Genomic DNA, 24,036 nt, shown 5'->3' with positions numbered 1-24,036 from the left:
CTTACTGGTGATGCATCTATTGGGCCCCGAGCACTTGAATGGGAGAGAGGATTTGGATTCTCAGCGTCAAAGGACAGTGGACAATGAAAGTGAGCTTCGTATGGCTTACACGTGACAGTCGCTTCTCCTTTCCCTTTCCGGAGGGAGGGCAGACTCTTTTGGCACTAGCAATTTTTATTTCTGTGAAGCTCTGCTGTTAAAAAAGTCACTCGGAGCCACACACAGCTTTGTGACTGAATTGGGCAGCAACATTTGCTTTTTGGGAGGAGATTTTTTTTCACTGTGGCACTTGGCCTTCCTCAGACACTTCTGAAAATGAACCCTCCCTCTCAGTCCTCAGGAGGACTTAACTCCGCCCCAGTGCGGCGGGGGTAAGAGGAGACAAAGGTGACTCTAAGCTGCCTTTCTACCTCCCCTCCTTGTAGGGATGGGCCTAGTGCAACTTAGAGCCACCGTAGGGTTGCTTTAATGTATGTCATCTCCGAAGTCGATGTATGGGAAGGACACACATGATCACATGTCCCTCACTAAAATGCCAAGGGGGGAGAGGTAAGGGCCCAACAGCTGAGCCAGAGGAGAAGAGGTGGAGCCAGAGTCTTTCTGCTTCTGGCTCCAGCCACATTGCCTGCCTCCACAAGGGGACCATGCTCTCAGTGCTAGGAATCTGTTTACACTGGTGCTTTACAGCACTGTAACTTGCTGCGCTTGTGTGTGTGTGTGTGTGGGAGGGGTGTTCTTTCACACCCCAGAGCCGGAAAGTTGCAGCCAATAAAGGTGCAGTGTAGACTTAGCCTAAGCCTTGACATTTTGCAGGTTAGATTATGTCACTTGGGAAGGGTAAATGTAACCTACCTACCTGAAGAAATAAAGCCACTCATATGGGAAGAAGAGTGCACCTGTGTGTTTTGGTACCGGTATAACTGTACAGCTAGCTTGGTATAGCTATATTGCTATCACCGGTGAAAGTTTCCTGTTTAAATTAGGCCTAAATAAGGGACCTTTGTATTTACAATATGAATTTTAAATACACTCAAAGTAGATATTTATAGGGTCAACCCAATTACTGCTGTCACTGGGTAAACATCCCTTGTTTTGAAAAAGCAGCTGCGTGGTACGTGCTGACCTGGGGAAGGTTTCAATGGTTCTGGCTGAGGCTCCTGTGGAAACCATATGTTGTATAATATTCAGTGTAAATATTTTTCTTTGCCCTTTTTTTTTTCTTTTTATATATCCTCCCACCCCAGCTTACCAACAAACCCAGCCAGGGGATAACATCAGCCAGCAGTAAGGGGATGAAAGAGCCAGTAAAAACCAGAAAACAGATTGTCGATACAGGGGCCCTGAGCTGCAAGGAGCTGAGCTCCCGGTGAGCTTCAACTGGGACAGAGTGCTTGGCAGCTGGCAGGGATAGGCCCATCCATAGACAGCAGGCCTAGTTCTTACTCCCATGGGCCTTAACAGGCTGGACCAGTTGTGACGTGAGCATGACAGATCACATCACGCCTGTTAGCAGACTGAGGCCAGACCTCCACTACAAAGTGTTCATGGCACAGTTGTGTTGGTCAGGGGAGGGAAACCATACCACTAGCCAATACAGCTAGGCCAGCAAAAACCCTACGGCGGAATGCTTCTGTCCACATAACGAATGTCAGCATGGAAAGCTAGCATTGCCCACTCTGATCCAAGTGGTCCCAGGAAATGTTTTTCCTCCAGCATGACCTAATATCATTTTCTTAAAACATCCTGTTAAAATCTCCAGGATTGCTTCCAGTAGCCATTGGGAAATTGCTGCTGATTCTGGGAGATTCCAGGCCAGTTATGGAAGGTTGGCAACCCTATGGAAGATGGTGTTTACTCCACCAACAGAAAACCTCCTTTGTTGGCATGAGCCACATCTAACACTAGGAAGCTCTGCCGGTATAGCTCTATTGCAAAGCATTCTCAGGCTACATCTACACAGCAACATTATTTCAAAACAACATAGTCCGTGTCTACACAGCCGGCAGTTATTTTGACATAATGTCGAAATACTGTCAAGCTGGAGGACTTTTTACTCTGACTCCTGTAACCCTCATTGTACAAGAAGTAAGGGAAGTCGGAGGACGAATGCTCTGTTTTGAAATAAGTGCTGCGCAGACAGCACCAAAACTCAAAATAAGCTATTTTGACATAAGTGATGCAATTTCGTAGCTCAATTTGCGTAGCTGATGTCGAGGTAAGCCCTGCTGTATAGATGTGCCCTCAGTGTGCAGAAAATGTAAAGACATAACCCAAACAGTCCCTTCTCAGTGGTCAGCTAACATACATGGGCACTCTTGCCTGTCTGTCTCCATCCCTGATCTCTTTCATTCTCCTCAGGGAAACCAGAGAGATGGCTCAGGTGTCCAGGGAGGATGGGGCAGCCTCACTTAGACTGAGATCACTGGCTGATATGGATTTGCTCCAGATTTACATGCGTCTAAAGGTCATTCATTGATCCAAAGCTCATTTCATTAGTAGGAGGCTTTGTATTGACTTCTATGGGATAAATGAGGGGAAAATGAGACTTTTTCTTTACCAATGAAAATAACAATACAATTACTACTTAGCAGGCTCTCTTGCTGGTATCTATACATGCAATCTGCCACTGGTACACTACATTGATGAATGCTGTACATAAATGGATGGCATTTACCTAGTGCTTTTCAATTCCATGATGAGCTTTGTTACATAACGACTGCTCCCACCTCTGGATTCCCTGGCTTCCTGCAATTTGGGTCACACTTCCCGTGTTATTGAAACACAGAGATTCTATTTTTTAAATCCCACTTTTTGAGTTTTCAGAGTGCAGATTTCACATCCCTTTCCTGTGTTCAACAGGGAGAGAAACGTTTTGAAAGGATTTTACCTGAAGCCATCCTTGCAGAGAACACGTTTAACTGGATCATCAGCACATTTTTTACAGCTTTCATGACATTCAAGACAGAGTTTTTGACCTTTTGGAAACAAAAAGAGTCCATGTCAGTGAAATCTGCCCAGTGAGATGCAGGCAGCAGGCTAGCCATAAGCCACAAAAAAGATCTTACAAGTTGAAAAGTTCTGCAGCCAGGACCACTGACAAGGGCGGCAGTAGCAGTGGCCGGAACTCCTGGCCCTTTAAATTGTCACTGGAGCCCCACTCAGCATGGTTGGGTGGCACTGAGGGCTGGCTGGGGGAAACACAGTGTGGTCCAGGTGGTGCTGAGGGCAGCTGCTCTTAACTCACCCCTTCCACCTAAGGCCCCTTCCTCTCCAGAAGGTCCACAGCTGAGCCTCCCCCCTTGCCATTGCCCGGTGAAGACTGTGGCCAGCCCTGCCTGTATTTCAGCAGCTATTTGCAGGCATCAGTTTACAGAGTCAGAACAGCATTTTCCTCACAGACATGGGCCCTTTCTATTACAAATGGACATAGAGATGGGTGGTGTTCAGAGTCTGGATAACCCACAGGGGCACAGTAAATACTTACTTGAGTAGGCCAATGGAGCTTAGAGTTTTGTAATGTGTCTGGTTCAAAATGTGCTCATGGATATCAACATCTCCCCATACATTTTGACAGGCCAGCAGCGGCACATATTGGGGCGGGTTCCTACACATGCAATGAGCCCAGTCCAACTCTCATTCAAGTCAATGGGAGCCTTTCTTGGATTGGGCTCTCCTGTCCTCTCTCTGGCAAAGCTCCCATTGGCTTCAGTGGGGTGTTTTGTGCTGATGGGGCCTCGTGGATACATGAAGTACAGACAGATATCGATCCACGCTGGATCCAGCATTCCTATTTTGACCCACAGACTAAAATGGTCACTAAAATGTAGCCTCTGGCTGCGTCGTTGCAGAAACAATGGCACTAAAGCGAGTTCTGGCAGGAAGGGCTGGGCGAGGAATGACACTTCCAGCCATTAGAATAAAAAGGTGACCTTTAATATGATGGCGGAAGTGGCATTTACAGGCCCACTGACAGGGGGCGAGGAGCAAAAGGGGCAATTGCTTCGGGGCTTGGCATTTCAAAGGGGTCCAGAGCTCCTGGCTACCGCTGCTGCTACTTCGACTCTGTAGCATTGCTTTGCATGGCTTTAAGGGCTGGACAGGAAGAGGGCAGCTCCATTGCCCAAGTGGTGCTCAGGACTGACTGGCTTCCACCCCACTCCTTCTGCCCTTGGCCTCACCGCTGGGCCCCGACTGTGGTGGCTGTCAAGCCCTCTGAGCATTTACAATGGAATTGCAGGAAATATCCCTTTGGTTTAAATTCCCCTCTTCTCTCTATCCAGTGGCTAGCATCAGTTGCTTCTTTTCTTTCTCTGCCCCCTCCCTTACAAATGATCCAAAGCAAAACACCTTACCAAGACAGGTGGGATAATGAGAAAAATGCATATTGAACAGCAGCCACATTTGAAATGAGTAAAGGTGGCATTTTCCGAAGGTATCTAAGTACGTTAAGTGATTCAATGTGGTCTGCGCGAGAGTTAGGTCGACACAAGGCTGTTTTTGTCAATGTAATTGAGGAAGTGTCTACATCAATGGGGAGCAATAACTGGCCCATAGGCTGGATCCGGTTCACTAGGGATAACCCCTGGTGGGCTGCTGCTGTATTTACCTGCGCTTCCACAGGTCTGGGCGACTTCAGCTCCCGTTGGCCATAGATCACCATTCCTGGCCAATGGAAGCCGTGGAAAGCAGCCAGCTTATTGCCCACTCTTGGTCTACATTTAAATTTTGCTCCTGCCAACATATCAGGCCAACTACACTAGCTTAATAACTCCATCTCCACAAGCAGCAGAGCCAAGGTTGATGTAGTTAGCTCGACGCAGTGTCAGCGTCAATGTAGAGACTGTGTTGCTTATGTCGACTGTTCCTGGCTTTCAGGGCCTTCCCACAATGCCCCACAGTACAATCGATAGAAGTGCTCCTGCTGGGAGCCCACCGACACCAGGAGCAAAGTGTAGACACACACAAATGATGTACTTACTGCCGCAGCTGTATGCCGACATACAGTAGATCAACTCATTTTGCAGTGCCCTAACTCTCATTGGCTTTCAATGGAAATTTGGTTCTTAACATATTGTAGGCATCTTCTAACCGTCTCCCCTAAGCATGGAGCTGGGAGAATTTCATCCAGGCTCAGCCTCAGATTGGCTGTGTGGCCGGAACTTTTGGAGATGTTTTTCAGTATCCACTGCTCTGGCTGAAGTCTGCTGGAGTCAGGTTTTAAGTGTCTGGTGTCGGGCACCCCAAAATGAAAACCTTACTGGGCACACTTGACAGTTAACGACTCTGACCATGGCCTTGTAGTTCCTGTGCTTGTAAAACAGGGATTATAAGACTGTGCTACAGTGTTAGGATGTCATGCTTGTGAAGCATTGGGGGGGGGGGGGGAGTTATCACCAAGTGCCTATTAATGAGGATCAGTCCAGTTTTGGAAGAGGCACTGTGCATTGTTTCTTGCTCTGTCCCACATTACTGCAGCATTCTGGTTCTCATTGCTAGTAGCAATGACAACTTTACTGCAGTGGAGATCTGCCTAGCAAGATGCTGATTCCAGGGCTCATCATATGGCCTCCACCCTGACATTTCTATTTCTTAAATTCTTCCATTCACGTTCACTTGGGGAAATAAAATACCCCCCACATTCTCATGCGCCAATCTGTAAATGGGTCACATCCTTACTTTCATCTGAGTAAAACCCAGCTGGACACAACGCCACACACATGTGTGTTTCCTGGTGGTGATAGAAACCACGGCGGCAAGATGTACATTGATTCCGGCCCTTGCCTGTACAGGTTTCGCACCCCTTCTGGCATCTTCGGCATTTCCCACTTGAGTTGTCCCCAAAATACCCAGGAGGGCATGAGCTCACACACAGCCTGGAGAAGAATTTAAACAAAGCAGACATATAACGAATGTCTTAGGGCTCACGTCTGCCAAATGCATCCTGTGAAGTCAACAAGAGTGGAGGACACCAATTGGCCCAACAACTGCATACGATAAAGAGATTTCATTGTAAGGCAAAAAAAAGTAGAGTGATAAATCCAAGAAGTAGACAGCAAGCAAGGGGCTAAACTTTCTATTCTACATAGCTTATGGCGCCTTCATCATCATGGTATCTAAGGGTACATCTACACTTACTCCCTAGTTCGAACTAGGGATGCAAATGTAGGCGACCGAAATTGCTAATGAAGCGGGGATTTAAATATCCCGCTCTTCATTAGCATGATCTCGCTGGCGCGTTACTCTGCTCAACAGCTGATTCGAGCCAGAAAGTGTGTGCCGGGATGCATTAATTTGAACCAAACCCCTTGGTTCGAACTAATGTTACTCCTCAAAAAATGAGGAGTAAATATTAATTGGAACCAAGGGGTTTGGTTCGAACTAACGCATTCCGGTGCGCACTTCCTGGTTCGAATCAGCTGTTGAGCAGAGTAACGCACCGGTTAGATCATGCTAATGAAGCGCGGGATATTTAAATCCCCGCTTCATTAGCAATTTCGGTCGCCTACATTTGCATCCCTAGATCGAACTAGGGAACAAGTGTAGACGTACCCTAAGTGTCTTTCAGGAGTGTATGTGTCTGATATCTGTCACCTATATTTCATCACTCTCAACTCAGCTTTTCTTTTCTCCTGCCCTGGGGCTCAGGGGAAGGCCTAGAAATAAACTCTGTAGGAGATGGAGATGGAAGAAAGCCTTTGGAAAAGCATCAGGCATTATTTCCTTATTTTCTTCTGTCTACTTCTCTGTATCCCTCTATGATCCTTATTTGATACTGAGTCATGTCTTTGCCATGGATCATCTTTTGGTTCTTTGTACAGACCCTAGCTCCTGCTCTGAGAGGGTATGTCTACACTACCCCCCTAGTTCGAACTAGGGGGGTAATGTATGCATACCGAACTTGCTAATGAAGCCCGGGATTTGAATTTCCCGGGCTTCATTAGCATAAAGCCGGCGCCGCCATTTTTAAAAGCCGGCTAGTGCGAACCCCGTGCCGCGCGGCTACACGCGGCACGGGCTAGATAGTTCGGACTAACAAGCCATTCCGAACTATCTGTACGCCTCGTTCCACGAGGCGTACAGATAGTTCGGAATAGCTTGCTAGTCCGAACTATCTAGCCCGTGCCGCGTGTAGCCGCGCGGCACGGGGTTCGCACTAGCCGGCTTTTAAAAATGGCGGCGCCGGCTTTATGCTAATGAAGCCCGGGAAATTCAAATCCCGGGCTTCATTAGCAAGTTCGGTATGCATACATTACCCCCCTAGTTCGAACTAGGGGGGTAGTGTAGACATACCCAGACTGAGGCTGCTAGTCATTAAGGCAATATAAATTATATTAGGACTAGATTGAATCTCAAGTTAAAAGAGATTTTTGTTGCTCCTTTCTTTAATGTTTAGGAAATCCCTTGCTAATCACACCTATGTGTTTGTTTCTGCTGAGTCATTCCTTGGTCCTGCCATGAGGGCAGGGGACTGGACTTGATGGCTGCTTGAGGTCCCTTCCAGTCCTATCATTCTGTGATTCCACCAAATTACAGGTGTTTGGGGAAAAAATGGATATTTGATACTGTTTTAGCATCATCTTTGTGGAATTAGATATTCAGGTGGGATTGCTTTGTAAAATACAAGTTGCCATAACCCACTCATAGTATGCAATCATTTTATGTGAGATCTAAATCAATCTAAGAGGCAATTTAGGTGTTAGCACTTCCAGACAATCAATTCGAGAGAAGATTTAGGTGTCAGGACTTCAAGGCGTTATGGCAATATGATGTATTCTGCCTTCCAAGGATTATACTACCAAGTATAAATTAAACAGATGCACATTTATACATTTGAAAAGCAAGAGAGCATGCATCCCAGTTCGCAAAAGGTACAGTATTCTCAGCTCATTACGTCTGGTGTTTACCAATGCAAGTGCTTGGTTCTCATTTGGTATTTACTGTAAAGAAATGCTGCTTATGCAATTAACTCCAGCACCCTCTTGATTGTATCAGTGGAGTGGTGTCTGCACGCCAGTCATCCTACCCAATGGCTGCCCTCATCAGTACTTTCACTTGCAGAATTACTAGATCATTTCATCCTTTAAAACAATCTACTCACCTGTATTCTTCCTTATCAAGATTTAAACTGAATTTCAGTTGTTAGGAATGGGCTGTAAAACCTCTCCCATCAATAGCATGGGATTCAAAGGTTCGACGGTTTCCCTAAGGTGAACACACACTGACGTGATAATTATTTCTACGGACAAAACTTTCAAAGGAGCCAAAGTGATTTAGGAGCCAACACCCCATTTTCAACTCATTTAGGTGGGCCAAAGTCTCCTGGGAAGTCAAGGGGAATTAGCCCTCAGTGCCTTTTGAAAATGGGACCAAGACTTCTAAGTCACCTGGGGTATGTCTACACTACCCTCCTAATTCGAACTAGGAGGGTAATGTAGGGATACCGCACTTGCAAATGAAGCCCGGGATTTGAATTTCCCGGGCTTCATTTGCATAAGCCGGGCGCCGCCATTTTTAAATCCCGGCTCGTTCGAACCCCGTGCCGTGCGGCTACACGTGGCACGGAGTAGCTAGTTCGGCTTATGCAAATGAAGCCCGGGAAATTCAAATCCCGGGCTTCATTTGCAAGTGCGGTATGCCTATATTACCCCGCTAGTTCGAACTAGCGGGGTAGTGTAGACATACCCCTAAGGACTTTTGCAAATCATACCTCGTATCTTCCTTATGCTGCCCATGTCCCAGTTTAGAGCCGGAATCTCATCACTCTCCCTTTCTCTGTCACTTAAAAGTACACTGTCACAGGAATCTGAGAGCCAGATCAACAATCAACAGCCTGGTGGGAGGAAGTCCTCCATTTATCCATAAGACAGGCAGAGCTCAGGAAAGAAGTGCCAGAGTGTGCTTCTCTAGTTGGCCCTGCCTGGGGTACCTCTTTCCTGCTCTGGAGGGGCCCATGAAGGGTGAAATAGTAGCTCTTTCTGTGCCCATTCTGTCCCTAGCAGATTGGTTGCCAATTCATGCCAAATTCACTGTAGAATCTAGTCTATGTGAGACAGTTCATTCAGCCAAGCATGCACCCAAAGGATGTTATAATAATTAGATGTAACATGCTACGTAAGCCCTCAAACACTAGTCAGATGGAAAGACATTTCAGTAACCAGCAATCTGCGCTGCATTTTGTTTTCCAGTTCCATCGCAAGATCAGAGCAGCATCAAAACGTTAGCAACCCCCCAGAAGGCTGGGAAGTACCATCATTCTCCTTTGACAGGTGGTGCTGGGAAGGATTAAATGACTTGCCCAAGGTCACCGGTGGCAGAAGCAGAAAGAAATGCCAGATCTCCTAAGCCCTGCTGCTCTGCCTCCATCACAAGACCATCCTTCCCCCACACCCCCACTCCAGGCAGCTGGCTTGTCATTCTATTAACAGATCAGTAGCGGGCTTCTGTTTCGGCTGATATTTTAGTGAACTAGAGCATTAACTTCAGAATGAAACAATGCCCAGGTGGTTGTTGCACTCAGCTAGGATGCAGGGGGACAAGGTTCAAGTTCCAGCTTTGTTACAAACTCCACGTGAGACCTCAGGCAATTGACTGTCTCTGTGTCTCGGTCATGCTCCCGCACTAACATTCTTTATCTGTTTAGATGGCAGACTATTTGGGCAGGGACGGTCTCTCATCATGAGCACGCTCAGCTCTCAGCACAAAGGGGCCACTGCTTGTCATGCACATGAACAACAACAGTACCTGCCAGTTTTACCATTTCCAAGACTATAATGGACGCAGTTCCAGCACTGATCTGCATTAGGACCATCGCAGCCTTTGTTACCACATTCAGGATGACATGGACCTGAAAAAGAGAGAGATTTCTGCGGAAATAAATAGCTACAGGCCTGTCCTACCTGTGTTTATGTCCCAGTCCCATGTGGGTAAATGTACGTGCTGCTGAGAAACTCTACTGATGGATTGGGCTCTGCAGAAAGATAAAATGGGATGGATTTGGCCCTGCTACTTGGAGAATTTTAAAATCAACATGGACTCTTGGCACAGACGGGCCATTTCAATCGGTATGTCCACTGTCCCCTTTGTGTGTATGTGTAGGAGGGGGATGGAGAGGGTTACTGTCATGGCACTACACAGCATCTAACAGCCACAGGATGAGTTGCAGCATGAAATAAGATTTCCTGTCTTTGTTCTGTGTCTACACTCCAGCAGTCCCCAACCTTTTTACACCCAAGATCACTTTTTAAATGTCAGAACAAGCCAAGATCTACTGCCCCATCCTTCCCCCAAAACCCCACCCCTTCCTTGACGCCCTGCCCTCTCTATTCTCCTCTCCATCACTTGCTATCCCCAGCCCTTACACACCCTACACTGCTGGGTTTTTTCCCCCGATTCTTCTGTAAGAAGAGGTTTTTCCAACATTTGGCCTGTCTAGACTGGACCAAATGTCAGAAAAACCCCTTCTTTCGGAAGCCCCCTTATTCCTCGTGGAATGAGGAATACAGGGGATACCAAAAGAACATGTTTGCTCTTCCACTAAAAAAAGCGGAAGAACAAATGTGTCCCTGGATGCAGAAGAGTTTTTCTGGGATATCTCCGGAATCCCGGAAAAACTCCTGCAGTCTAGTCGTACTCTCACTGGGTTGAGACAGGATGTGTGGGCTCTGGGGTGGGAATGAGGGATTTGGGTGTGGGAAGGGGTGAGAGGTGCAAGCTCTGGGAGGAAATTTGGATGCAGGAGGAGGTGTAGAAGGGGACGTTGGCTCAGGGAGGGGGCTCCAGGCTGGGGAGTGTTGGGGTCAGATGGTGGGTTGAGGTACTAAGCAAGCCACAGGCTTGTGGATGTGAAGGTGCAGGAATTTGGGTTGGGGTATGTGAGGGGCTCAGGGCAGGGGGGGACCAGTGTATGATAGGCTCAGATCTAGGGTCTGGGCGGGAGGGAGGGTCGTGCAGAAGTGTTATAATGCTGTGGCCAGCTGGAGGCTTGGCCCCAACTCGGGGTTTGTTGTCCAGGCTTCATTTTTAAACAAAATACTATGTCAAACTCAAAATGTTTCTGCATTGTCTTTATTTCTGAGAAGGGCAGGGAATCTGTTTCGAGTCAGGGGTCACTGACCCACAGAAAAGTCAATTGGGGGCCACACAAGTGAAATGCAAAAAAAAAGTAACTCCTTCAACCCCCCCCCCCCCAAGCCTCACTAATATGGTCCCAACTGTGCTGGTGGGAGCAGGGGATATGGTACTGGGGAAGGGTGCTAGTGGGTGCTGGGGCAGGGGCAGGGTGTCAGTGGGGGCAGGGGACAGAGGGCAGGGTGCCAGTGGGGAACAGGGGAGAGGGGACAGGGTGCCGGGGAGGCAGGGGACAGAGTTCTGCAGCAGGGGACAGGGTGCCAGTGGGGGCAGGGGACAGGGTGTTGCTGGGGGCAGGGAATCCCCCGCACCCACCTCCTCGGGGACGACTCCCCCTCCCCCCACAGAGCAAAGAAGCTCCAGTGCACACCTCCTCCGGAGACAACTCCCCCCTACCGGCACACCCCTCATCTAGGGACTCCCCTCAAGTTCCTGGCACGCCAGAGACCTAGGGGAGGGGAGCAGCCAGTGCACTTCCACAACCTCCAGAAGTAGTGTGAAGCTGCAGGACTTCTGTCCACCCTGCAGGAAGCCGGCACTACCTCCATTGTCGCTGGAGGTAGGTAGTGGGGCTTCTTGGGTGTGGAGGGAAATGGGGGGGGGAGGCAAATGACTCGCGATTGACTGGTTGAGCTCTCGCAATCGACCAGTTGATCACGATCGACAGGGTGGTGACCTACACGGGTCTAGACATACACAGGTATTTATGTTATGATACGCTTTTGGGGCATGTGTGTGTGTATGTATATATATGTATGGTGCTCCTCTTCTAAGCAATGACCTAGCTTATTTATATTATCTGGCTAGCATAATGGTATTGGCTAGCACAACAAAAACAGATCCATATTAAATAGGCTACTAATTCATATTTGGTCGAGAGAGAAATAAGGGTAAGAGGGAATGCTAGAAAGTGCCTTATCTCTTTAAAGGCAGAAGACATGCTGTATTCACACTGACACTTCCTGCTCGGATAATTCTTTTGCAGTAGCATCATCCTCTTAGATGTGACTGTGGGGATTGGAAGAAAACTCTGGGTGTAGTTATGCCCCCAAAAGGGAAAGAAGAAAAAGTGATACAGGAAATACAGGGACTGAGATCTCTCCAAAGCAGTGACCATGAGCCTGAATGCCCTTTGAAAACCTACAATGGCCATCTCTTGTGCAATTCTTCTCTTGCCATCAGAGGAGAAGGACATCTGGGGAAACAGCTTCGTAGGGCACAACAAAAGGAACGGAAAAGCATATTGGGGAAGGTATCCACAGAGACAAGAAAACAACACGTGGTCCCGAGGCAATTGGAGACTAACCAAAATATATAGAATTCTATGGGGAAAACCCAGTACATCTGAGGAAGCGGGTTTTGCCCACGAAAGCTCATGACTCTATATTTTGGACAGTCTCTCAGGTGCCACAGAACCACTCGTCATTTTTAAAGTTACAGACTAACACACCAACTCCTCTGAGATTTTTTAACATGGAGATAAGAGCGGAGAGGGGAGTCAAGAGGCACTGGTTACCAAAGACTGGGCGTCTGACAGTTGTCTTGCCAACATGGGAAATTCTAGAGTGACTTTCCACCGTTGCTACCTCCAGCTTAACTCCACCCACGGTACCAACACTGGAGGTCCTGGCGTAACCAGGCCAGCGTTTTACGCACTGTGAGTGAAACGCTGGCCCTGTTGGAATTGCCATAGACTATCACGGGGCTGGGATTTCATCTCATGTCATCAAACCCTGCTCAGAGCAGGTGTAATACATATACCTAATGCAATGTCCCTGGGTAGGTTGTCAGCAGTGGGGATAGAACCTGGGGCCTCTGGATCTAAAAGCATGAAGCGCTGCTGCCTGAGCTAAAAGATTGGCTTCCTTTGGCCACAGCGGCAACAGGTTTACTAATGTTGTGGACCAGCCAGCATGGGAGATGACAGGTCATCGCATTGCATGGGGACAATTCTGTCATAGAGCTGGACCTGGGTTCTAGCTTCGCATGTCTTGATCTTCCCAAACAACATGCCTTTCTCCATGATAATTTAACATTTGCTCCTAGCCTTTCCCTGTCGTGACAAAATCTCAGCTTCTGGTAAGCGCCCCATCTACAAGAGTCTTGCACAAATCCCAAATCTACACCAACGCTAGCCTCCCTTTTTGTATTTCCCCTTCCTTTCCAGTCCCAGCTGTGTTTTGTGTGGTCGTGTCCTGTTTGGCTTCCTGTGGAATGTTTTTCTGATGGGTTTGGAACTAACCTTGTCTCTGTGTGCAAGGAAATAGCAGATTTTTTTTTTAATCCCCTGACAGCTGCATGACCAACGTGTGGTAGGGGTGATGAAACGGGTCATTTTTCAACTTTTAATGTTGTGCCGTGACACAGTCCCCCTTGTAGCATCCGTTTCTTTACAGTTGGTGTGTGGGCTGGGGGCAGAGGATATGTCCAGGCTGCTCAGCTCTCTATAGTCCAGCGCAGTCCATTCTACTTCCTCCCTCACACCACTGTACCCGCAGCACCGACCGCTGCAGGGGAATTCAGCTGCTCTCTCTCCAGCCCAGCACCAGCGCCATCGCCCCAGAAACAGCCTTGTTGTAGATGCTCTGAGAGCATGACTCAAGCCCCCCCTCCCCCTTTCTCACCAACCACCTGGTTAATACACACAGTCTTCAACACAAAAGGCTGCAAGCACAGCCCCGGGAACAGACAGCCGCACTCTCAGGGGAGCTGACAGAATTGCCAGGTCCCAGGGCAAAATGGGGAAGGGCTCAGCTCCACGCTCCTGGAAGGGGCGGGGCCTCTAGTGAAAGGGGCGGGGCTGGGAGCTAGTCTCCACCCACCAGCCCTTCAGCACTGCCCAGAGCACACTGCTTAGGGCTCTGGTGGTGATTTAATGGGCCCAGGCTCCAGCCGCTGGGAGCCCTGGGGCAGTTGCCCCTGCTGTGGATGGGCCAACGTGTACTTCTCTGATGCCAAGTATCAGAGGGGTAGCCGTGTTAGTCTGAATCTGCAAAAGCGGCGAGGAGTCCTGTGGCACCTTATAGACTAACCAAAGTGTTGGAGCATAAGCTTTCGTGGGCAAAGACCCACTTTGTCAGATGACATGCGTCAGACGAAGTGGGTCTTTGCCCACGAAAGCTTATTGCTCCAACACTTCAGTTAGTCGATAAGGTGCCACAGGACTCCTCGCTGCTTTCTCTGATGCCATCCCCCTGGTTCAAAGCCACCAGGCTCACATGCTGCTCTGTTCTTAATGTTTTATTTCTCATCGTGGGTGAACCCTGAGAGCGGCGTGGGATTGGCTGCCAGGGAGACTGAAGACTTGTATTTACCCAGGGAACTGCAAGCCCAGCATGAACGGCAACAACACTTATTGGCTCAGGCTGCTCTAGAAGCACCCTCCTCAGCAAGGCAGGGGGCAGTTCTGTTTTCCTATTGCCCATTCAATTCTGCCTTCTACACACACCAGCCAGAGAGCACACCGTGGTGTGTCCATGGAGACACCAGCAGCAGGACTGAAACTCTCTTGGACGATGATCTTGCAGATGGAAAGAGCTTTCAGTTTCTGGGTTTGAACTGGCAACCTAGAGGTCAGAGGTTCCATCTCCCATTATCTAGTCCTTGAACGTACATTTTATTTTATCCTTTGCTAGTTCAACTAGAAAGTTATATTCTCCTAAAATCCCTGCAGCTCAAATACTGGCAATGCTGGACTGCACTACCCTGATACAGCTGAGAGTCTGTGAGGATACATGGTGACCATGGTACTGGCTGTTCTCTAGAGCTGGGATGGAAAGACTTGAACTAACCCAAATTTAATTATAGAGACATCCCCAACATCTTTCTCTTGAGACACGCTGGAACTAGCACCTTCACTTGGTCTACTGGACACCAGAGAAGTGGATACTGAGTAAGGGTGGGTGAATAACAATTCTTTGACTCGCTGGTAATTCAAAACAAAAAAATCTGTACAAATTGTTTTGAGTCAAATCAAAAATGTAATTTTTCAAAATTTCCATTGAAACAAAAACTTTTAAAAAAAAAATCAGTTGACTAAAATTTTTTGTTTTAATCTCGATCATTTGGCCACATTTTTTATATTTTAAAACATACATTTAAAGGAAGGTTTTTAAACAAAAGTTATTTTGAACAGAAAAATTACATTTTGATTTTTTTTTTCTGAATTTGGTTTTGTTTTCCAAACAGAATGATTTGACAAAACTGACACAAATTTGCAAAATGTTTTAGTATCCCCGTATCTACATTTTTCTGTGTGTGTGGGGGGGGAGGGGGGGGGGGAGGGGAGTTGTGTGTGAATTTTTCCTTCAGCTCTAGAGAAGAGGACTTAACATTTTCTAGTTCCTTAACCAGGTATCCTGGTATTCAAGTACCTAGATATGGGCCTAAGTCAATACTTTACAATTCACAGTCATCAAACGCTGGAAAAGTTTACTTCTGAGGGACCTGGGCAACTAGTAACCAGAGATCACAGGGATGGGTGTGGAGGTGGAGGAGGGACTGTGAAATAAAAGGGAAAGGATGTGAGAACGATTTACTACAAAAGCCAGCTGGTGAACACACAGCTCTCCAGACAGTCCAATTTCATTACAGATGTAGATTACTTAGATCGGTGGTCTCCAATCTTTTTTGATCTCGCACCCCTATCAGTAAAAAACTTTTGAGCACGCACCCCCAATATATGTATATTTATTTATAATTTTTTTTAAAAATTTCTCTTTGACCCCCATTAGCCACACCTCTGACCTGTTAACCACACCCCTGATTCCCATTAGCCACACCCCCTGACTCACATTAGCCAGGCCTCAGGAGGTAACACTCTCAGGGCAAGATGGACACATGACTCCTCTCTAAGGACTTTTCCCACCATCCTCCTACCAACAGGGATTAGTTTGGCCCCCACCAAACCCCCTCATGCAACTTTCCTGAAATTGCATTAACCCAATGTGTGTGACATTAACTCGGGGTAGAGGGGGCAGAGAGGCTGGGGGAAGTGTTCCCTCAGAGTTTCCTCCCATGAGCAGAATTTTGTGTTGTGCACCAGTACTGAGTTCATGTGGCTTGTTTGGATGTGCCACTGTGGCACCCAAGTTATTAATAAATATCGTATAAACCTCTACCTTTTCCCTCTGCTGCCATGTCTCCTCCCCTTGCTCCATCAGCTCCCCTGATGCCTGATGCCCCTTCACCACCCTCACCCTCCTCTGCTGTCCTGACTCCTGCTCTTCTCACTGACCTCAGCCTTCCTGAGACCTGCCCCCCTCCACCAGCCCTTCTCTCCCCCCTGTGCCCACTCCTCCAGTAGCCCCACTCTGATCATGTGAGCTACCCCTCCTCATCCCCTCTTCTAACACCTCCCTCTACACACCTGCCCTGCCTCTTTCCTCTGGTGCTGGTCCCTCCCCTGCAGGTGTCTGCCCTTCTGCTTCACCTCCTGGCACCTGCACCTTCCCTTACCCCTGCACCCTCCTGGTACCTCCCTCTTCCCTCACTGCCCCTGCCCACTTTGCCCTCTTTTTCCCTGATGCCCACCCCCTCACCACTCTCTGCCCCTGTTTCCCTCATGCCCCTGTGCCCTCACACATGCCTTGCTCCATCCCCACCTTCCTCATGCCCACCCCTTCTTTCAAGCCTTATCCCAGCACCTCCCCCTCCCCCTTCTAGACCCCAATGCCCTTACCCTTTCAGCTCTCAGCAATCACTCTGTCCCCCCTCCCACTGACACCTCCCCTCCTGCCCTTTTCCTCATTGTCTCCACTTGGCCCCCTGGCATTTCTCTTCTCCACGCTGTCCCTTGGTGCCTTCCCCTTTCTTCTTCTGACCTGCTCCCCTCCCCTTCCCTCAGCACAAGCCCCTTCCTCTCCCACCCCTTCCCCTATTTTTCCCGCACGCCCACTCCCTGCCTTCCAGTTTCAGTCTGTGATTGGGCCCAGCCCCAGCTACTTCCGTAGCCCCAGACCACATGCTGGGCCTGGAACTGGGTCGCGCGGTTTTAAAGTCTCAGGCCATGATGTCACAGCACGCCCGGGCATCTCCTCAGCTGTTGCGTGGCGGCATGCGCTCCCTCGGATTGTCTCACGCACCCCCTCAAATCGTCTCGCGCACCCCCTCAGCACACACCCCACTTTGGAGACCCCTGACTTAGATAGCCCAAGACAGGAGTGATGTGTATTAAGAATTAAACTGCTCAGCTCACAGCTTCTAGTCAAGCTTAATCATCCACACAGATTTTCAAAAACGATCTGTTTGCACATTGCATCTCGCCATGGTTTATAAGACCACAAGAAAAACAACCTCGCAGACTAGTGCGCAAATAATTTAAATTTTTTTTGGAAAAGACCGCTAAGGCTGCATTGGTGGTAGTGTTAGTGGGCGAGGGGATAAGACCCATCCAAAATTCTTTAAATAAATCATTCATTGGCTCCTGAATTGTCAGTTTTGTTGGCCTGCAGAGAGGTACGGCCTAATTAAGAAATGTGTATATTCAAAATGCGTCTCAACATTTATCTAGCAGCCATAATATTTACACAAAGAACATTTGCCAAACCTAAGCTATGCGACTTTTCTTGCTAATCATTCAGGTGCAAATGTTAAAAGGCCCAAAGAACTGATTACTATTCACTCAAATCCCGTTATAGCTTTTCCTCTGCGTGCACCTTGTGAATTCACTATGTCACGCTTGTTGCTAACTGTGTCACATGTGATTTATGCACATTTATGTCGCAGAATTTTCTTTTCCGCTGCCTTTCTCTCTCATCCCCTCCAGCCAATCATGGCACTGAATCAGTAAATACAAGGCAAGAATGCAACCATCACTTTGGCTGGAAGCTCCCGGGCGCAGGGGTGATCGATCTCTAGACAACTTCATAACATAAAGAAGAAGGAGGAGGAGGAGGAGGACACAGAAGTCAGTGGGCGGAGATAGGCTGGGCTGATTCTCATTTATACTACACCCTTGTAGGCTGATCGGGAAAATGGAAAAGGTCCATAAAGTCCTGCAAGTGTACTTTGAGCCCCCAGTGGAGCCTTGGGGCACGTGTACACGTAAAGCGCTGCAGCGGCACTGGGCGTACGGGCGCTTATTGGTTGCCAGACCAGAGAGCCCCGGCTCCGGGCTGTGGAGTCACAGCAGCCCCAGAGCCCGGCAATCTGCTGACAGATCCTGGGAGAGCCTGCAGTCCGTCAGCACAGGGGCCGACCTCCTCAGGTCCAGCAAACTCCCTCCTTCATGGCTGGTCAGGGTGCCAGACCAGGGAGGTCCAACCCGTACTGGCAGGGCAGGGCAGGGCAGGGCAGGGCAGGGCAGGGCATGCATGCGTGTAGGCTTCAGTGCAGACTATCAAAACGAGAACATGGCATGCGTACGTGGCCTGCACTGAAGCTCACGCCAGTGTGTCGTCACTGCAATTCATATGCAGACCAGTGCGGGAGGAGGCTCAGTTGCCCTGTGGTGATGGCCACGCACTGGCAGATGCTGTAAGTCCTGCGATCTGCTACCACGCTGACAGAAGCAAGGTCAGTGCCTCGTCCATATCCCTGTTCTCCACCAGCACAGGGGACGAAGGAAAGGGCCCAGACCCTGAAGAAATCCGATGGGCGATGAGGTCTAACTCTCTCAAGAGCCTCTGAACAATCCCCTTCTTAAAGCCAGCATCTGGGCACTGGGGGTCAGTTTCCACTGATCAAATATCAGAGACCAAATTCAGGCCTGGGATTCTCGGTGTAATTTCTCCCGGGCAGTCACCAGAGCTGCCTCCTCTATAGCTGCCCACTTCCAACGAAATGAACAAGGCAGCACACTGAAACCCTCACGCAACATCTAAGTAGCCGGAAGAGCTCATTGCTACAGGAACTCACTGGCGCGGTCTACACTGCAAGGCAAGTCCAGGGTTAGCAGAACTCGAGTTAGCAGCCCCCGAGGGCTTGAGCATCTACTCTCATTTGTTCCTGCAGGTTAGGAATTGTTGAACCCCGGGTCCCAACCTGGTTCCTCAGCATCTACACCACATGAAAGTCCCACCACTGATATCCCAGGTTTTGCTAGTGCTCTCCCAAAATGAGGCCAATTTAGCCCTGTGTTCATGATGCAATGTGGGAAAACTTGACTGTCCACCAGAGGTCACTGTCCAGAAGATGAAGAAAGACAGTGTGAGAGACTGTAGGATACTTCTGGAGGACTCCCAGGTCATGAGTCCCATGGAGCTACATCTCTGCTGCAAAGCAACAGGACTTGAATACTGGTCCAGTCTTGAGTTAAGATGGAGCCCTTTATCTCCACAGAGTACTGTGACCCGGTGCGATTTGGGGTAGACAGATGGGGAACCGGAGCCTAAGTTTGAATCCGGCTCACATTGTAGTGTAGACGGGCCCGCTGAGGCCAAAAATTGAGCAAGATTCAAACTAGGACTGGATATTTACCCAGAAAATAAGATGATCCAGAGTTGTCACAATTAAATACTAATAAAATTGGGAGGAGTAGGCTTATGCCCAGAATAGAACAGCGGTAAAAGTTGCTCAGTTCACAAAGTAAGAGTAGTTGAAAGCCACAGAAAGAATGTATATGAATCTGAAGAAATTTCTAGGGATGTTTGGATAACACTGTTGTAATGGTTCAAAGACTGCCAGCCCCATTCCAGTGTTAGACCCATTCCTTGACTCCCTCCACCCCAGTACCCTCCTTCCTTCCTCTCCCAATTCATGCATTTCTTCTGCTACTTTACTACTCTCCCCCTTCCCTAACTCATTACGCCTGCGTCGTATTTCCTGGCTGTGTGCTATCTGACCGTGCAGCTTTGTAAAATCGTGTCATGCCACTGGCGATCCCATGAAGCATGCGGTGTTTGGAAGCACGTGCAAGCTGCCCGTCAGTTAACATTTTGTCCTTTTCACTGTCTGTTTCTTTATGAACATCGAGACAAATTAATCACAAAGCAAACACTGAGGGGGAGCAGAGAAGGGACAACAAACATTTTGGAGGAAAGAGACAATATACCTGATACTTGAGGGTCTAGGCCAAAAATATTAAAAAAAAACCCCACAAAACCAAAACCCCAAATGAAACCAAAAATGCAGCTGCCAGCCTCCGGATCCAGCCAGCTGCCCCAGGCTCGTGGGGCTCACCCCACTGGGCTCAAAGTAGCAGTGCAGACGTCCCTGCTCAGGCTGGAGCCTGGGCTCTGAAACCCAGGGCAGGGGAAGATGTCAGAGCGCACAGCGCAAGCCCCGTGAGTGCAAGCCAGCCGACCGGCGCTCAAGGGCTCACTGTCACAGGGATGGGTGGAGGTGGGGGTTGCACGGTGGATGCAGTTAGAGAGCGACTGAGACAATGGGAGGGGCAGATTATCCCACATCTGCTACTGCAGGGGCCTCACTCCAGGGGTGTAGCCGGAATGCGACAAGTGAGTGCGCCCCAACTTTGCGTGGGTGGGCAACGAGTGGGGGCAGGGCAGCAGTAACGAGGCCGCCTCTCCCATTCTTCTAACAAGCCTTGGAAGAGGGGGAGGGAGAGATGCTCTGGCCAGGGGCCCCCATGAAAAGGAGTGTCCGGCGCTCCCCCTCTCCTCCTGCTGGAAATGGGGGTTGGGGAAGGGACTTGCCCTGCTCCACTGCCTGGTGCTCCCATCAGGAAAGCGGGGCCAGGGCCTGGTGGCTCTGTCAGGACCACTGGGCAGGAGGAGCCGGGCGAGCCCCTGACCCTACTCCCCTGGCGCAGCTCAAGCACTAGGCAGGGGCAAGTCCCCACACTCTGGCAGGAGCAGAGGCAGGGCTGGGGGCGGGTGGGCCTGTATTCTAAGAGGGTGGGCGAGGCCCACTCATGGCTACCCCCCCCCTTAACACCTTCCTCCGAACCAGCTGGTGCTAGCCACGGCCAGGGACAGAATACTCGGATAGCTGGACCTCCTGTCTGATGCTTCCTATGTTCCTGTGTGCCCTAGGGCCGAATCTGGCCTACGGGTGGCAGACGGCAGGATGCAGAGGCCAGGCAGGATTAGGATTTCCATTCTCTCCTCCTCTCCCAAGGAAAACAAACCCCAAGCACAGCTCAAACTATCTAAATTTGCGCTAACACTACCGGGAGTCCTGCGGCACCTTAGAGATGAACAGACGCATTAGGGCCTAAGCTTTCATGAGTAAAACTCACTTCCTCAGATGGACTCCTCATTGTTTTGGCAGAAACAGACTAACACGACTACCCCATGAGACTTTACATCTACACAGGCAGGTACTGATTTCTGTAAGGAAGCAATATTCAGTGGTGAGCGAAACAGAGCGAGGGGCTACAGAGGTTTCACCTGTGTATTCTTCCTCCTCTTCCACCACCTCCGGCTGACTCTGGAAAACTGCTGCTTTGGAGGGCTCCATTTTAGTCGTTGAAACCTCTAGCATCCTTGATCGGGCGTGGTGGGGACTGGTTGCGTGGTAAGGGTGTTCAGCTGTTCCATATAAAATGAGACTCCATTTCTTTAACTTCCCTGCAATAGAGCCAAGAGTTGCAATAAACTAACACTGCCCCGTTCCAGAGCATCTTTCGCTTCTCAAAGGACTTGATAAACAAGGAGCAGTAAGTCTTCAGACATCTGCAGTGAGGGGGGCATAAGTCCACCCATTTCACAGATGGTGAAACTGAGGCACACAGAAGTAAAGCTAGTCTAGGGACACATGGGAAGATGGTAGTGGGAACGAGGACCAGAACTCAGAAGGTCTGACTCCCAGCAGAGCTGCCAGGAAATGACGCGCTTCTGGAACGTGTAAAGGTAGCCAGGAAAGCACAAGCAAGATCCTACAATACAAATCTTTACATGGATGGTCAGTAAAGCAAGAGCCCAGCCCCACCCCCAACTCTGCCCCTTCCAATGAGGCCCCGCCCCCCATGGGAGTCAAGCTGCCTCCCTGCCCCCCACCATGGGGAAGAGAGGAGGGCAAGTGGGCGCATGTATGCCCCAACCTCCATGGCCCCAGAGCACAGAGAGGGAGGAGACCGTGAGGCCCCAGCCTCCCTGATCCTGGAGTACAGGAGGGCGAGCACTGGGGGCAGCAACACTCCCCCCTCCCCCCGAACACCTACATTAGGCACTCTGGGGGCAGAGCGTGGGCAGGGCCACACTGGCAGTTTGGGAAGGAAAAGCCTATTATACCGGCCACTCATGAATCTTTACTAGACCACATTGCTTTTTGGACTACACTAAGGTAGCCATGGTTTAAGACAGCCATGGAATTTGTAATGCTTTTAACTCCTGTGTGAACTAACTGCAGTTTCACTAGCTTCTTAATAACTGAGCTCTGGAGAAAACCATTAACTCTACAAGCTATAATTTGAGATAAGGAGACTTATTTTGGTCTTCTCTCCAAAGACATGTTGAGATTATTTTTAGGGCTGTCTTCCAAACAAAGTTTTCTAAAGGAAGACATTTTTTTCCCTAATATGACTGATTTTTAAAAACAAGACTAAGCAAACAGCACGGTTGTCTTGTAAACAAGATGGTTTGAAGGAATCATAGATATAGTAGCCCAACGTCTGTGAGTCTGTAACGCTGCCGTAAACGGCCACGCCCCCTGGCAATGTACGTCAACGCCTCGCCCTCCTTCCCCTCCCTCCGTGGTGGCTCGGACGAGCGCTTCGCCACTCAGCTGGGCCGCGGCGGGGGAGTAAGTGGTGGCAAGCGGCCATTTGGGGTCCGCACTCCCGGGGAGCGGCCCAGCTGAGTGGCGCAGTGCTCATCCGAGCTGCCATGGAGGACGGGGGGGGGGGCCGCTGACGTACATGGCCGTGTACGTCACTGCCCCACCCCTCCTTCCTCTCCCGCTGTGGCACTCAGCTGAGTGCTGTGCGCTCCACCAGTCCTCCGTGGCGGAGCGTTTGGGTTCCCCTACGGCGGCCCAGCTGAGCACGCAGCGCTCAGCTGAGTGCCACGGCGGGAGGGGAAGGGGGAGCAGGGCGGTGACGTATACGGCCCCGCCCCCTGGCCGTGTACATCAGCACCCTGCCCTCTTCTCCTCCCCTGTGGCAGCCCGCTTCATGGGCGGGGAGGCCAGGAAGGGAGCGGTGCTGGCCAGGAAGGGGGAGGCCTGGAAACAGCTAACGGGGAGGGGCAATGGGGCTGGCCGGGAGAGATGGGGGGGGGGCAACGGGAAGCAGGGCTGGTCGTGGGGGGGCGGGTCAGGTGGAATGGGGCTGGCTGCAGGATATCGGGGCGGGGGGACCACCGGCTGGGAGGTGGCGGGCCTGGCTGGGAGTAAGGGGGGGTGGGAAGCACAGCTGGGGGGAATCGGGGCTGGGAGGGTGGCCGGGAGGAAGGGGGGGCGGGAAGCAGAGCTGGCGGGTGGGGGGTGCAGCGGCGCAGGCCAGGGAGTTCAGGAAGAGGAAGGGGCCAGCGGGAAGCAGAGCTGGGGGAGGGGGGAGGGGGTCCGCGAGGGTGGCCTCCTCACACTCAACCGACTGAGGGCTCCCGGCAGCAATCGCGGCCCCACCTCCCAGCTGGGACTCCCAGCCGTTCCCCTACCCGCCCCTCCTCCCCCACGGCGGCCCAGCTGAGCGTGCAACACTCAGCTGAGCCGCCACGGAGGCAAAGGAAGGGAAGGGGGCAGGGTGGTGATGTACATGGCCAGGGGCCGGGGCCGTGTACGTCACTGCCCCCCTTCCCCTCCCACTGTGGCGCTCAGCTGAGTGCTGCACCCCCCAATCTGGGTTGCCGTGGGGGAAGCCAGCAGTGCGAGGGGCCATTTGAGCTCCCCTGTGGCGGGAAGGGAAAGGGGGGCGGGGCGGTGACGTACATGGCCCCACCTCCTGGCTGTGTACATCACCGCCCTGCCCCCGTCCCTTGCGGCAGCCCGGCTGAGCAGGCAGCACTCAGCCGAGTGCCCCTGCGGGAGGGGAAGGGGAAGGGGAAAAGGAAGGGGGGCGGGGAGAGA

The 24,036-nt window shown here is 50.3% G+C and overlaps 1 protein-coding gene across 2 annotated transcripts in view; it reads right to left on the bottom strand.

The window, feature by feature from the left end:
* Positions 1–24,036, bottom strand: part of PCSK6 (proprotein convertase subtilisin/kexin type 6) — a 153,425-nt gene that overhangs the window by 13,913 nt on the left and 115,476 nt on the right. For both annotated transcript variants that reach the window (XM_075896922.1, XM_075896921.1), the window contains exons 14-17: positions 21,420–21,599; positions 9,742–9,844; positions 5,677–5,873; positions 2,888–2,975 (exon numbers count right to left, since the gene is read on the bottom strand). In XM_075896922.1, coding sequence (XP_075753037.1) covers positions 2,888–2,975; positions 5,677–5,873; positions 9,742–9,844; positions 21,420–21,599 — 568 coding nt within the window. The remainder of the gene's footprint in view (positions 1–2,887; positions 2,976–5,676; positions 5,874–9,741; positions 9,845–21,419; positions 21,600–24,036) is intronic.

This window comes from Pelodiscus sinensis, chromosome 14, assembly GCF_049634645.1.
Source record: "Pelodiscus sinensis isolate JC-2024 chromosome 14, ASM4963464v1, whole genome shotgun sequence".
NCBI classification, from domain to species: Eukaryota; Metazoa; Chordata; order Testudines; family Trionychidae; genus Pelodiscus; species Pelodiscus sinensis.
Note: the sequence above shows the minus strand (reverse complement) of the source record. Positions and strands in the feature narration are given on the sequence as shown.